Below are 15,909 nucleotides of genomic sequence, written 5' to 3' on the forward strand. Positions count from 1 at the left end.
TTGTTATCCTCATCTCTGTACCAACAGGTGACCTGAATGTTGTATCAACATTGCTAAGTAACTTTTTCCTGGCGGCATACAGCCTTATCAACTTTTCCTGCTTCCATGCATCCCTCATCAAATCCCCTGGTTGGCGACCAGGCTTTAAGGTTGGTATTTCTTTTAAGGTTTAGCTATATCTCTCAGAGTGCTTGATTGGAAAACCCATATAATGAGACTATAGATACATTTAGAAAATACTGTATTACAAGATTATATAGATACATTTAGAAAACACCATATAATGAGATTACAATTACAATTAGAAATGTGGGATCTTCATTCAGCATGAATGATTATTATCATAATGGTCTTGGTTGGATTAAAATGCTCTCATTTCCATAGTTTATTACCAGTTTTCAAAAAATTGAATCATCAGGTATTGTCTTGCTGCAGCAGTCACCCTCATTTTGCAGATTTTCTGAGATTTTGTTTCTAGTGCTCTGAATCTTTAGAATAATGCCAGAATTATATAATGGCAAAACTGTGAACGTGTAGTGGTTAGTGAAACTCGATAAATTTCTTGAATAGACATGTTTGTTGAGAAAGCTTTTTTAGCACTCCATTCCTTGAGGAGGCAAGCGTCCATGCTTTTACAATTCTCATTTTCAGAAGCTTTCAGGATTAGTTTATTTGCTGTAGTTATGAGTTTCGTAGTCTTTTAGCTTTTCATTATTGAGGGCTAAATCTTTCATGAATCTGCCTTAAAAATAGACTACATGCTTTTATTGCTCAAGGTTGTTATTTTGGCTTAGGCAGAGATTAAACTTTGTCCCCAAAAACCTGCACCATAAAGGCTACATGTCCAAAGTTGTGATCAGAAATGCAGCTTATGTGCATTAGACAAGCAAGACAGTGAGCATGGGGGCCATTAGGGGGCCTTTTCTCTCACCATTATGGGGAAATTGTAAGCTCTTTACTGCCTCCTCACATAGTGATTGTCATCTGACACTTATTCTGATGATATCTTATGATCCTTTGATAGCACTCTGCATGAAAGGAGTTCATCTCTGTACTCAAAGCACATTTGCTCTTGGTTGAGTTTTACATTTTGAAAAGCTCCTCTTTTTATGTACCACTCATGCAAAACTGTTAAACCTATCAAAGACTTAAGCTTCCATAATATATGCATGAATTTGTCCAACAAATTTTGAAGAAGCTATACCTTGTTCTTAATCTTTAGAGCCAGCAAGTAGATCTCACTTAACCCTGCAAAAATTACAGTTTCTGTTGCCATTCATTGTTACAGCTGACAACAGTTAACCATGATATCCTATACTTGTTTCCTGAAAGTGTTTGAAATTGTGTTTAAGGATATATAACCCTGCCTCATCAGAGTTTGTTAACAAAAAGTATAGCAAGTCCCCATTAAGGCATTATAGTACTCAGCATGCTTGAGTACTTGCAGAAAGATAGTGTTTATTCATTACAAGATTAATCATTTAGTGAAAACCTTTCTTGAAATGTAGAACAGTATAATCCCTGATATTTGCTGCAATCATATCAGTCTTCTTACCTTTTCCTTTAAAGCTAGAATGTTTAGATTCCTTTCCTCAGAAGTAGCACCTATAACCTGCTTCTCATTCTGGTTACATCCACACACATTCACACACCCCATTCTGAGCCTTTATTGTCATATCCTCATTTGACTCCCCCAGTTCCATCTTTAGGAAAGTGATGATAAAAAGTAGGGAGGGTTTCCAGCTCAAATACTTCTTCCCCTGATAATCTCCTCTCATGAAATCCAGGAGATATGTCCCCAAGTATAAAGGAAATTTGTGATTTAGGAGAAAGAATCTTGTGAATATGTTATTAGGTTCCCTGTGAGAGAAAACTTGTGTTTGAGGGTTGACTTCCAAAAACCTGTTTGTACATGAGGTAGAAAAGGAAAGATAGCAACCTGGGCTAGGGAGGGGAGATGTGACAGTACCTGGCTCGCAATGCTGGCTCACTGTGCTCATGTCACTACTCCTAACACCCAAGTGGTACTATACCCCTGGTTGATGCCTCCCTTCTACCCACTACCTGTAAGAAGAGGTGAAAAGAGATGGAATGAGTATTTTGAAGGACTGTTGAATGTGTCAGTGATTGGGTAACAAATGCATTGTGTTTGGGACAAGTTGGTATGCCAAGCAAAAGAGTCTTGATGATAGAGGTGGTGGTGAAAGCCTTGCAATTAGATGAAGTGTGGCATAGCAGCAGGAGTGGATGGGAATGTAGTTGAGTTTCTCAAAAAAGGGGGTGTAATTGTCATTGATTAATCAGTCTGGTTTGCTTTTCATTGTATTTATGACCTAATGTGAGGTGCCTGAGGACTGGAAGACTGTATGAATAGTCCCCCTATATAAAGGCAAAGGGGGCAAAAGTAAATGTTTGAATTGCTATGGTTAAGCATACCTGGTAGGGAGTATTGAAAAATGGTGATTGAAAGGCTGGTGCATTACATTGTCAGACTGTGGAGGAGCAATGTGGTCCCAGGACTGTTAGGGGATGATTGGACCAGGTGTTTGTTTTGAAAGGTTTGAGTTAGAAACACTTTAAAAAAGAGAGATATATGGCACTTATGGAGTTCTGTTATTCTGAATTAGAATCTTACAATAAAAGCACCAAAGAATCTTACAATAAAAACACCAGATCTAATTCATTTGTATAAGATCTAAGAAAAATGAAAAACTGGGAGGGCTACATCAAAAATTTTGTCATTAATAGCCAGTAGAATCAATTGCGATTTACTCTTTAAGTGAGCCTATTTGATTCAATGCACACAGTGAAGTGCAAACGGGATTTAGAACTCAGCTGCAGTAAACTTGAGATAGTATCACTTTTGTTTTGTTATACCTTTCATTTCTTGGTAATATAATAGGTACTTAAAATGAGAAATACTGTAATACTGAGAATGGTCTGAACTGGTAAATCTGAAAGATAGCTTGGAGGAATAGATAGGGATGAGATATTGAATTCTGAATTATTGTCAACACAGTTTGACAGTACTGTATCTTAATCAGTTCTTATTATTTTGTTTCAGTATTACAACCTTTGGGTGAGTCTGGTTGGAGGAATTATGTGTTTGGCAGTTATGTTCTTGGTGGACTGGATCACTGCCTTCATCACTTTCCTTGTTATTATTGCACTCTATCTCTTCGTGTCCTACCGAAATCCAGGTGAGTGTTAGTTGATGTTAATAAAACAAACTTAAACTCATTCTTTGGGTTTCTACTTTTGCCATTTGATGTACATTTGTGCAGAAGTAGATAATGCAGCTTTACAGTTAGTGTGTGCATCAGTATTAATTCATTTAGTGAAAGTGCATTTTGACTGAAATGGTGTATATACTGCTCAGTATAAAGAGGCTTATGGCTTGGAATTATAGTTACAAATTTACGCTGTATACAATTTATACTATCTACTTGCCAAAAATATATTTCACATTTTTCTATATCTGTAAAAGTAAGGCAAAAAAGTTTTTCAAAATTATTGGGGCACATATTGTTACCTTTCTGATGTCACTGATTATTTCTAATACTGTTTTCTGTAATCAAAGTTGAATTATGCATTCAGAGCTCGTTAAACAGTGGAAGTAATGTGTACTTCTTTAGGTCAGATGTTCAAAATATGAGAGGCATTTTTGATTGCCAATCAGTCTCAGCTTAATTGAAAGACATCAGAACCTATAGAGAGATTATGATTTACCTTGAAAACAGATAAGCAGAACGGCATATGATTGTAGAAGCTCCCCTGTCTATCAAGAGCTTGATACCTGTCTGCAGATACCTCCCTCAGGACACCCATTTCACATAATTTGAATTTCTTTTCTCTTTGAACTTGACTTGGTATCTACGTAATTATTTCTCCTAAATGAGTGAGGCTCTTTGTCATTTCATGCTCATTCATTCCATATGCCCATATCACTTGTGCATTTCGTACTATATTATTTTACCATCCCAGGACCTCTTTATGGGGCCCCTGCAGTTTTGAGGCTGCACTCCACTCAGGAGCATTGAAACCATGGACTCATTTGAAGTTAGAAAACTGACAAGACTGTTCTCCTTTATGTCCCTTGAACAATGATACAGCCTTGCTGAAGGTGACTTCCCACTTTTGGTGTAACCATTACCAGAGTCTAGCAACACCATTCATTGTATATTTCGATGTATACTTGATACACCAGTCCTTAATTTTATATTTCTCAATGGTTGAGTCATTCCTAACATTGTCCATTATATAATTCTCATCCATGTTTTAGGAAATCCATTCCAGATGCTTGCATATTGTAAACCTGGTCCCTTCTTAAATGTTGAGGATGTATACCTGGGAAGAATGTATAAACCAATGTTAATAGTAAATGGCAAGCTAGATAGGACTTGGACGTTCAGAAGAATATCATGGTGTTGAAGTATGGCATTTTCTGTTTCACAGGAATTGCCATTTTGAGATGATTCTTTTTCAGTTGATGCCTGTTAATACTGTGTTGACTCATGGTTACCTAATAGATAGAAGACATTCTACAATACATGACACCTTTAATTGCATTGTTACATGGAACACGTTTTGCTGGCATGTCAAAAGTATTGGTATAAAATATGAAGATATGCCACTGGTGGCAAATATGAGTGAAAAACTGCAGAAGCTAATGTCGAAGTTTGGAAGAATGTGTGAAAAGAAAAGATGAGGGTGAATGTGAATGAAAATAAGGTTATTGGTTTTCAACAATGAAAAGAGACAGGTTACTTGGAGTGTGAGTTTGAATGGAGAGAATCTGAAGTGGAGTGTTTTAGTTTTCCTGGAGTGGCTATGATAGTGAGTGGAACCATAGGAACTGAGGTGAACTGTAGGTGGGTAAGGGTCTTAGGTGCATTGATGAATGTGTGGAAAGAGAGGTCACTGTTGTAAGAGCAAAGATGTGTATGGTAAAGTAGTCTGGTCAGTGCTTTTTGGATGCAAGGCATTGGCCTTGAAAATGTAATGTTTAAGGTGAATGTGTTGGAGATGAAGTGTTTTAGGACAATGCATGGTGTAAGGAGGGTTAATTGAATGAGAAATTCATAGGTAAGAGAGTATATATGAGGGGACTCAAGAGGATGAACTGAAATGGTTTGGACTTATGGAGAGGATGAGTGAGGAAATGATGACTAAGAGGGTTTGTGTGTTAGAAGTGGAAGGAGCAAGGAAAGGGGGGAACCAAGATGTAAGTATGGAATGAAAGAGGCTTTGAAGGCTGAGGGCCTGAACACATTACAACTGTATTTATTTACTGCTTTTGAATTGAATGTAAATTGTAGATTAGTTAGGGACAAGTGATTGCGCAGAAGTTGAAGTGCTTGGGGATTTTCCCTTAGCATCAGTACCCTTTCAGGTACCAGATTTTGGGAGTTGCAACTGTTTTTAGATTGCCAGATTTGAGATGTTTTGTTGCAATGATAATAAAACTGATCTTTTCTCAATAGATGTGAACTGGGGTTCATCAACTCAAGCACAAACATATGTCTCTGCTCTCAAGACAACCCTTGATTTGAACACAGTTGAAGAGCATGTCAAAAATTTCCGGCCTCAGCTGCTGGTACTAAGTGGAGCACCTGGTTCAAGACCACCACTCCTTGATTTTGCTCATAGTATCACCAAGAACATTTCATTACTTGCATGTGGACATGTTATTCAGGTATGTTATTATGATTATATCAGTAATTACATAATATTGCTGTTCTCTTTATCATGAATAAGTTTAGGAAATATATAAAAAAAATACTGGAGAGAGGGGCAAGTATGCAGTCTGTTATAGATGAGAGGGCTTGGGAAGTGAGTCATTTTTTGTTCCCTTATGGTACAGCGCTGGTGGCTGATTTGGGTGAAAAACTACAGGAGCTGGTGTAAAAGAAGAAAGCTGAGAGTGAATGCGAATCAGAGTAAGGTTATTAGGGCCAGTAGGGCTGAGGGACCAGTAAATTGGGAGGTGAGTTTGAATGGAGAAAAACTGGAGGAAGTGAAGTGTTTTAGATACCTTTGAGTGAATTTGGCAGCAGATGGAACCATGGAATCAGAAGTGAGTTACAGGGTGGGAGAGGGGGCGAAGGTTCTGAGAGAGTTGAAGAATGTGTGGAAGGCGAGAACATTATCTCGGAGAGCAAAAATGGGTATGTGTGAAGGAATAGTGGTTCCAACAGTGGTATATGGTTGTGAGGCATGGGCTATAGATAGGGTTGTTCGGAGGAGGGTGGATGTGTTGGAAATGAGATGTTTGAGGACAGTATGTGGTGTGAGGTGGTTTGATCAAGAAAGTAATGAAAGGGTGAGAGAGATGTGTGGTAATAAAAAGAGTGTGGTTGAGAGAGCAAAGGAGGGTATATTGAAATGGTTTGGTCACATGGAGAGAATGAGTGAGGAAAGATTGACAAAGAGGATATATGTGTCAGAGGTGAAGGGAACAAGAAGTGGGAGACCAAATTGGAGATGGAAGGATGGAGTGAAAAAGATTTTGAGCAATTGGGGCCTGAACATACAGGAGGGTGAAAGGCACGCAAGGAATAGAGTTAATTGGAATGATGTGGTATACCAGGGTCGACGTGCCATCAATGGATTGAACCAGGGCATGTGAAGCGTCTTGGGTAAACTGTGGAATGTTTTGTCGGGCCTGGATGTGGAAAGGGAGCTGTGGTTTCGATGTATTACACATGACAGCTAGAGACCGAGTTTGAACGAATGGGGCCTTTTGTCGTTTCGTAGCGTTACCTCAAAGGGGGAGGGGGATGCTATTTCTTGTGTGGCGGGTTGGCGATGGGAATGAACAAAGGCAGCAAGTATGAATTATGTACATGTGTGTATATGTATATGTCTGTGTATGTATGTATATGTATAGGTATGTGTGTGTGTGGATGTGTATGTATATACATGTGTATGTGGGTGGGTTGGGCCATTCTTTCGTCTGTTTCCTTGTGCTACCTCGCTAACATGGGAAACAGTGACAAAGTATAATTAGAAAAAAGAGAGTAAAATACTGGATGGATTTACATCTCTTTATAACACGAAAAATACCCTGTTTTTAAAGCTTGGTGATTATTTAAAATAATTCTCAAGCACTTGTGTTACATTCACCTGAGTGCAATACCAGTAAATCACAGGCCTGTCATTAGCTCTTGATGCACTTACCAGAGAACTCGGCATGTTGGATTGGTTGTAACATAAAGGGAGCAGGTTAGTGTGTGCACTTCAAAGTGATAATTGGTAAAAGAAATCATGTTCTTAGCATTTAATATGATTAGTTTACATACAGAAGAAGAAGGAAGCATAAGAGTTTGAGATGAATGAGTAGTAACACCAGTTCTTGTATACTTTGTGTCAGAAAATCTTTAGCAAACCCATAAGTGAGGGAGTATTGTTAATGTGGCAAATTAAAGAAATTTGATTCTAGTGAAAGGATACAACCATAAAAGAAAATGTTTAACAGCCCTTATATTTCTTAGAAATGTCCCCCATGGTTAATGGAAGCTTTGTGACCTACCAAACAGTGGATTTCCATGTGAAATAAAGTACAAAGTAGATTAACAAGTTAGTATTTTTAGGATATTTTTATGGTTTCTTTGTCTGTTCCTGGAACTGCTTCGATGATGTAGGAAATGGTAGACAAGTACCAAAGAAAGAAAAAAGAAAGACGTGATTTCTTTTATTGTTATTTTGTTCTGTTTCCCATGTTAGTAAGATAGTACCGGCAAACTGACAATGAAAGACGCATCCAATCATGGGAGATGGCAATTAAGTATAATGAAATAAAATATAGATTATTATTATTATTATTATTATACTTTGTCGCTGTCTCCCATGTCAGTGAGGTAGTGCAAAGAAATAGACGAAAGAATGGCCCAACCCACCCACATACACATGTATATACTTACACATCCACACTCGAACATATACATACCTATACATTTTAACGTATATATATGTAAACATACACAGGCATATACATACATACACATGTACATAATTCATACTTGCTGCCTCTATTCATTCCCATTGCCACCCTGCTGCACATGAAATGACAACCCCCTCCCCCTGCATGCGTGCGAGGTAGCGCTAGGAAAAGACAACAAAGGCCACATTTATTCACACTCAGTCTCTAGCTGTCATGTATAATGCACCAAAACCACAGCTCCCTTTCCACATCCAGGCCCCACAAAACTTTCCATGGTTTACCCCATATGCTTCACATGCCCTGGTTCAATCCATTGACAGCACATCGACCCCGGTGTACCACATCATTCCAATTCACTCTATTCCTTGCACACCTTTCACCCTCCTGCATGTTGAGGCCCCGATCGCTCAAAATCTTTTTCACTCCATCTTTCCACCTCCAATTTGGTCTCCAACTTCTCATTCCCTCTTGCCTCCACCTCTGACACATATATCCTCTTTGTCAGTCTTTCCTCACTCATTCTCTCCATGTGACCAAACCATTTCAAAACACCCTCTTCTGCACTCTGAACCACACTCTTTTTATTACCACACATCTCTCTTAACCTTTCATTACTTACTCGATCAAACCACCTCACAACACATATTGTCCTCAAACATCTCATTTCCAACAGATCCACCCTCCTTGGCACAACTCTATCTATAGCCCACACCTTGCAACCATATAACATTGTTGGAACCACCATTCCTTCAAACATACCCATTTTTGCTTTCCGAGATAATGTTCTCACCTTCCACACATTTTTCAACGCTCCCAGAACTTTCGCCCCCCTCCCCCACCCTGTGACTCACTTCTGATTCCATGGTACATTCTGCTGCTAAATCCACTCCTATACATCTAAAACACTTCACTTCCTCCAGTTTTTCTCCATTCAAACTTACCTCCCAGTTGACTTGTTCCTCAACCCTACTGTACCTAATAACCTTGCTCTTATTCACATTTACTCTCAGCTTTTTTCTTTCACACACTTTACCACCCTCTGTCACCAGCTTCTGCAGTTTGTCACCCGAATCAGCCACCAGCACTGTATCATCAGAGAGCAACAGCAGTATTTATTTATTTGTTTATTTATTATACTTAACCGCCGTCTCCTGCGTTAGCGAGGTAGTGGAAGGAAACATACGAAGAATGGCTCAACCCACCCACATACACATGTATGTACATAAACGCCCTCACACAGCTATATGAATACATATACATTTTAACGTATACATACATATACATATACAGACATATACATATATACACATGTACATATCCATACTTGCTGCCTTCCTCTAATCCTGTCACCACCTTGCCACACACAAAATAGCATTCCCTCCTCTCCCAGCAAGGCAGGGCCAGGAACAGACAAAAAAGGCCACATTCGTTCAAACTCAGTCTCTAGCTGTCAAGTATAATGCACCGAAACCACAGCTCCCTTTCCACATTCAGGCCCCACAGACCTTTCCATGGTTTACTACAGATGCTTCACATGCCCTGGTTCAATCCATTGACAGCACGTCAACCCCAGTATACCACATTGTTCCAGTTCACTCTTTTCCTTGCATGCCTTTCACTCTCCTGATGTTCAGGCCCTGATTGCTCAAAATCTTTTTCACTCCATCCTTCCACCTCCAGTTTGGTCTCCTGCTTCTTCTTGTTCCCTCCACCTCTGACCCATATATCCTCTTTGTCAATCTTTCCTCACTCATTCTCTCCTTGTGTCCAAACCCTTTCGATATTGCTGGTATGCACACACAATATTTATCATGGTGTTTACACACCTGTATTGCGTTGTATACACAGGTGATACGAAGAAGACAAACATGCATTATGCTTTAGTTTGGGTTACGTAGTTATTCCAGGTTGGCTTATGTTGGATAATAATGTTAGAAATTTAACAGTAACATCAAAATACAGCAGAATAAATCCTGTCCTTGTGATAATTATAACTGGAAGGAAGAAAAGTAAGGACAAAAGGAATTAATTTGTCCAAGAGTAACATAGTTAATTAGAATGAAGAAGGTGAATAGAACCATGAAAAACTTGGGATAAAAGTAGGGATCGATGAAAAATAGAAAAAAGCATAGGTATTTAAGTATAGTGGCATTGTTTTTGAAAATTTAGTGCAGTTCACAGACTCCCTGTCTGTGGTTTGACTTTTTTAAGGATTTCCTTAATTCTGTATTTCAGGGCCCCCAGACCCAGCGAGTGCGTAATACCCTTACCCGACAGGCATACAGCTGGCTTCATCGGCACAAGATTCGTGCATTCTACTCTGTTATTGAGGGAAACAACTTGGAAGATGGAGCTAGAAATCTGTTCCAGGTAATTTCCAGTGTTGTTCAAAAGTTTGAACTGAGATGATATAAACCTTGTGAAAACTTTGAATATTAAAGTTTATATTGAAAGTGAAGGAGATAAATTTCTGTAGTCCCATGTAGGCCTCTTGTCATTCATTATGGAATATTGTGTTTTATGATGTTCTCAGTTTTCGTTGTTATTTGATGAATATTCTTTTGCATTTGGCATCTTCACATATGATTTTTCATTTACTGTATCATGCATCTTTTTTGATTTGCAGCTTGTGGGATTGGGAAAATTACGTCCAAATACTGTACTGCTAGGGTACAAAGCCAACTGGCGCAAGTGTGATCGCCAAGAACTCAAAGCTTACTTCAATACCCTACAGTAAGTTTACCAGTAAACTCAGTGCAATCATTCATATGGAATCTATGTACAACAATAGCTGTACCTCATGCTTATATTTCCCAATTTGGAACAACCAATAAGTTGGGTTAGTTCTTGAGTAAACAGTAGATATACTCTCCCAGCTTATTTAGCTTTGTCCTGCTCAAAATGGAGCTTGCATTATTTTCAATTAATTATATATCCCCTAGATCCCTTTTATGGAGATCCGGTAGCTTCAAGGGTGCACTACCGTCAGTACCAGGGAAATGATGAACTCCTCTGGAGCGTAAGGTTCTTTGATGAGATTGTACTTCTTTTCATCTGCAAGGAATGATACCACAACACCAGAGCTGGTCTTTCATCTCATGTAGGCAGAGAAAGGTAGCAACTGGAACACGCACATATTTTTCATTTATACTTTGTCGGTCTCCCACGTTAGCGAGGTAGCACAAGGAAACACCCACCCACATACACATGTATATTCATACATGTCCACACACGCACATATACATACTTATACATCTCAACGTATACATATATATATATATATATATATATATATACACAGACATATACATATATACACATGTACATAATTCATAATCTCTGCCCTTATTCATTCCCGTCGCCACCCCGCCACACATGAAATGACAACCCCCTCCCCCTGCATGTGCACGAGGTAGCGCTAGGAAAAGACAACAAAGGCCACATTCGTTCACACTTAGTCTCTAGCTGTCATGTATAATGCACTGAAACCAAAGCTCCCTCTCCACATCCAGGCCCCACAAAACTTTCCATGGTTTACACCAGACGATTCACATGCCCTGGTTCAATCCATTGACAGCACGTTGACTCCGGTATACCACATCGTTCCAATTCACTCTATTCCTTGCACGCCTTTCACCCTCTGTATGTTCAGGCCCCGATCACTCAAAATCTTTTTCACTCCATCTTTCCACCTCCAATTTGGTCTCCCACTTCTCCTCGTTCCCTCCACCTCTGACACATATATCCTCCTTGTCAATCTTTCCTTGCTCATTCTCTCCATGTGACCAAACCATTTCAAAACACCCTCTTCTACTCTCTTAACCACACTCTTTTTTATTACCACACATCTCTCTTACCCTTTCATTACTTACTCGATCAAACCACCGTCCACCACATATTGTCCTCAAACATCTCATTTCCAGCACATCCACCCTCCTCCACACAACTATATCTATAGCCCATGCCTCGCATCCATATAACATTGTTAGAACCACTATTCCTTCAAACATACCCATTTTTGCTTTCTGAGATAACGTTCCTGCCTTCCACACATTTTTCAATGCTTCCAGAACTTTTGCCCCCTCCCCCACCCTATGACTCACTTCCGCTTCCATGCTTCCATCTGCTGCCAAATCCACTCCCAGATATCTAAAACACTTCACTTCCTCCAGTTTTTCTCCATTCATACTTACCTCCTAATTGACTTGTCCCTCAACCTTACTGTACCTAATGACCTTGCTCTTATTCACATTTACACTCAGCTTTCTTCTTTCACACACTTTACCAAACTCAGCCACCAGCTTCTGCAGTTTCTCACCCGAATCAGCCACCAGCGCTGTATCATCAGTGAAGAATGACTGAGTCACTTCCAAAGCTGTCTCATCCACAACAGACTGCATATTCGCCCCTCTCTCCAAAATTCTTGCATTCACCTCCCTAACAACCCCATCCATAAACAAATTAAACAACCATGGAGACATCACACACCCCTGCCGCAAACCTACATTCACTGAGAACCAATCACTTTCCTCTCTTCCTACACGTACACATGCCTTACATCCTCGATAAAAACTTTTCACTGCTTCTAACAACTTTCCTCCCACACCATATATTCTTAATACCTTCCACAGAGCATCTCTATCAACTCTATCATATGCCTTCTCCAGATCCATAAATGCTACATACAAATCCATTTGCTTTTCTAAGTATTTCTCACGGTGGAGGGGTAGAGGGACAGGTTAGTTGGGTTTTAAGTTAGAATGGAAAGAGTTTGGAGGAAGTGAAGTGTTTTAAATTCCTGGCAGTGAACATGGTATTGAATGGAACAATGGAGGCATAGGTGAGTCATATATATATATATATATATATATATATATATATATATATATATATATATATATATATATTTTTTTTTTCATACTATTCGCCATTTCCCGCGATAGTGAGGTAGCGTTAAGAACAGAGGACTGGGCCTTTGAGGGAATATCCTCACCTGGCCCCCTTCTCTGTTCCTTCTTTTGGAAAATTAAAAAAAAACGAGAGGGGAGGATTTCCAGCCCCCCGCTCCCTTCCCTTTTAGTCGCCTTCTACGACACGCAGGGAATACGTGGGAAGTATTCTTTCTCCCTTATCCCCAGGGATAAGAATATATATATATATATTTTTTTTTTTTTTTTTTTTTACTTTGTCGCTGTCTCCCGCGTTTGCGAGGTAGCGCAAGGAAACAGACGAAAGAAATGGCCCAACCCCCCCCCCCCATACACATGTATATACATACGTATATACGTATGTATACATACATACGAGCAAGGTTATTAGGTACAGTAGGGTTGAGGGTCAAGTCAATTGGGAGGTGAGTTTGAATGGAGAAAAACTGGAGGAAGTGAAGTGTTTTAGATATCTGGGAGTGGATCTGGCAGCGGATGGAACCATGGAAGCGGAAGTGGATCATAGGGTGGGGGAGGGGGCGAAAATTCTGGGGGCCTTGAAGAATGTGTGGAAGTCGAGAACATTATCTCGGAAAGCAAAAATGGGTATGTTTGAAGGAATAGTGGTTCCAACAATGTTGTATGGTTGCGAGGCGTGGGCTATGGATAGAGTTGTGCGCAGGAGGATGGATGTGCTGGAAATGAGATGTTTGAGGACATTGTGTGGTGTGAGGTGGTTTGATCGAGTGAGTAACGTAAGGGTAAGAGAGATGTGTGGAAATAAAAAGAGCGTGGTTGAGAGAGCAGAAGAAGGTGTTTTGAAGTGGTTTGGGCACATGGAGAGAATGAGTGAGGAAAGATTGACCAAGAGGATATATGTGTCGGAGGTGGAGGGAATGAGGAGAAGAGGGAGACCAAATTGGACGTGGAAAGATGGAGTGAAAAAGATTTTGTGTGATCGGGGCCTGAACATGCAGGAGGGTGAAAGGAGGGCAAGGAATAGAGTGAATTGGAGCAATGTGGTATACCGGGGTTGACGTGCTGTCAGTGGATTGAATCAAGGCATGTGAAGTGTCTGGGGTAAACCATGGAAAGCTGTGTAGGTATGTATATTTGCGTGTGTGGACGTATGTATATACATGTGTATGGGGGGGTTGGGCCATTTCTTTCGTCTGTTTCCTTGCGCTACCTCGCAAACGCGGGAGACAGCGGCAAAGTATAAAAAAAAAAATATATATATATATATATATATATATATATATATATATATATATATATATATATATGTGGGTGGGTTGGGCCATAAATATATATATATATATTCATTGCTTTGAAGAATGTATGTGAGAAATACTTAGAAAAGCAAATGGATTTGTATGTAGCATTTATGGATCTGGAGAAGGCATATGATAGAGTTGATAGAGATGCTCTGTGGAAGGTATTAAGAATATATGGTGTGGGAGGAAAGTTGTTAGAAGCAGTGAAAAGTTTTTATCGAGGATGTAAGGCATGTGTACGTGTAGGAAGAGAGGAAAGAGATTGGTTCTCAGTGAATGTAGGTTTGCGGCAGGGGTGTGTGATGTCTCCATGGTTGTTTAATTTGTTTATGGATGAGGTTGTTAGGGAGGTGAATGCAAGAGTTTTGGAAAGAGGGGCAAGTATGAAGTCTGTTGGGGATGAGAGAGCTTGGGAAGTGAGTCAGTTGTTGTTCACTGATGATACAGCGCTGGTGGCTGATTCATGTGAGAAACTGCAGAAGCTGGTGACTGAGTTTGGTAAAGTGTGTGACAGAAGAAAGTTAAGAGTAAATGTGAATAAGAGCAAGGTAATTAGGTACAGTAGGGTTGAGGGTCAAGTCAATTGGGAGGTAAGTTTGATTGGAGAAAAACTGGAGGAAGTAAAGTGTTTTAGATATCTGGGAGTGGATCTGGCAGCGGATGGAACCATGGAAGCGGAAGTGGATCATAGGGTGGGGGAGGGGGCAAAAATTCTGGGAGCCTTGAAGAATGTGTGGAAGTCGAGAACATTATCTTGGAAAGCAAAAATGGGTATGTTTGAAGGAATAGTGGTTCCAACAATGTTGTATGGTTGCGAGGCATGGGCTATGGATAGAGTTGTGCACAGGAGGATGGATGTGCTGGAAATGAGATATTTGAGGACAATGTGTGGTGTGAGGTGGTTTGATCGAGTATGTAACGTAAGGGTAAGAGAAATGTGTGGAAATAAAAAGAGCGTGGTTGAGAGAGCAGAAGAGGGTGTTTTGAAGTGGTTTGGGCACATGGAGAGAATAAGTGAGGAAAGATTGACCAAGAGGATATATGTGTCGGAGGTGGAGGGAATGAGGAGAAGAGGGAGACCAAATTGGAGGTGGAAAGATGGAGTGAAAAAGATTTTGTGTGATCGGGGCCTGAACATGCAGGAGGGTGAAAGGAGGGCAAGGAATAGAGTGAATTGGATCGATGTGGTACACCGGGGTTGACGTGCTGTCAGTGGATTGAATCAGGGCGTGTGAAGCGTCTGGGGTAAACCATGGGAAGCCGTGTAGGTATGTATATTTGCGTGTGTGGACGTATGTATATACATGTGTATGGGGGTGAGTTGGGCCATTTCTTTGGTCTGTTTCCTTGTGCTACCTCACAAACGCGGGAGACAGCGACAAAAAAAAAAAGAAAAAAAAATATATATATATATATATATATATATATATATATATATATATATATATATATATATATATATATATATATATATATATTCCCTTGGGATAGGGGAGAAAGAATACTTCCCACGTATTCCCTGCGTGTTGTAGAAGGCGACTAAAAGGGAAGGGGGCGGGGGGCTGGGAATCCTCCCCCTCTCTCTTTTTTTTTTTTTTTCAAAGGAAGGAACAGAGAAGGGGGCTGGATGAGGATATTTCCTCAGAGGCCCAGTCCTCTGTTTTTAACGCTACCTCGCTGACGCAGGAAATGGTGAATAGTATGAAAGAGAAAAGAAAATATATATATATATATATATATATATATATATATATATATATAT

The 15,909-nt window shown here is 39.8% G+C and overlaps 1 protein-coding gene across 4 annotated transcripts in view; it reads left to right on the forward strand.

Annotated features, from left to right (window-relative positions):
- The window catches only part of LOC139762358 (bumetanide-sensitive sodium-(potassium)-chloride cotransporter-like), a 170,196-nt gene that overhangs the window by 126,621 nt on the left and 27,666 nt on the right, over positions 1-15,909 (forward strand). For all 4 annotated transcript variants that reach the window (XM_071687127.1, XM_071687123.1, XM_071687124.1 and 1 more), the window contains exons 12-16: positions 28-149; positions 3,065-3,200; positions 5,484-5,695; positions 10,178-10,312; positions 10,569-10,675. In XM_071687127.1, the coding sequence (XP_071543228.1) occupies positions 28-149; positions 3,065-3,200; positions 5,484-5,695; positions 10,178-10,312; positions 10,569-10,675 (712 nt within the window). The remainder of the gene's footprint in view (positions 1-27; positions 150-3,064; positions 3,201-5,483; positions 5,696-10,177; positions 10,313-10,568; positions 10,676-15,909) is intronic.

Source organism: Panulirus ornatus, chromosome 43, assembly GCF_036320965.1.
Source record: "Panulirus ornatus isolate Po-2019 chromosome 43, ASM3632096v1, whole genome shotgun sequence".
NCBI lineage: Eukaryota > Metazoa > Arthropoda > Malacostraca > Decapoda > Palinuridae > Panulirus > Panulirus ornatus.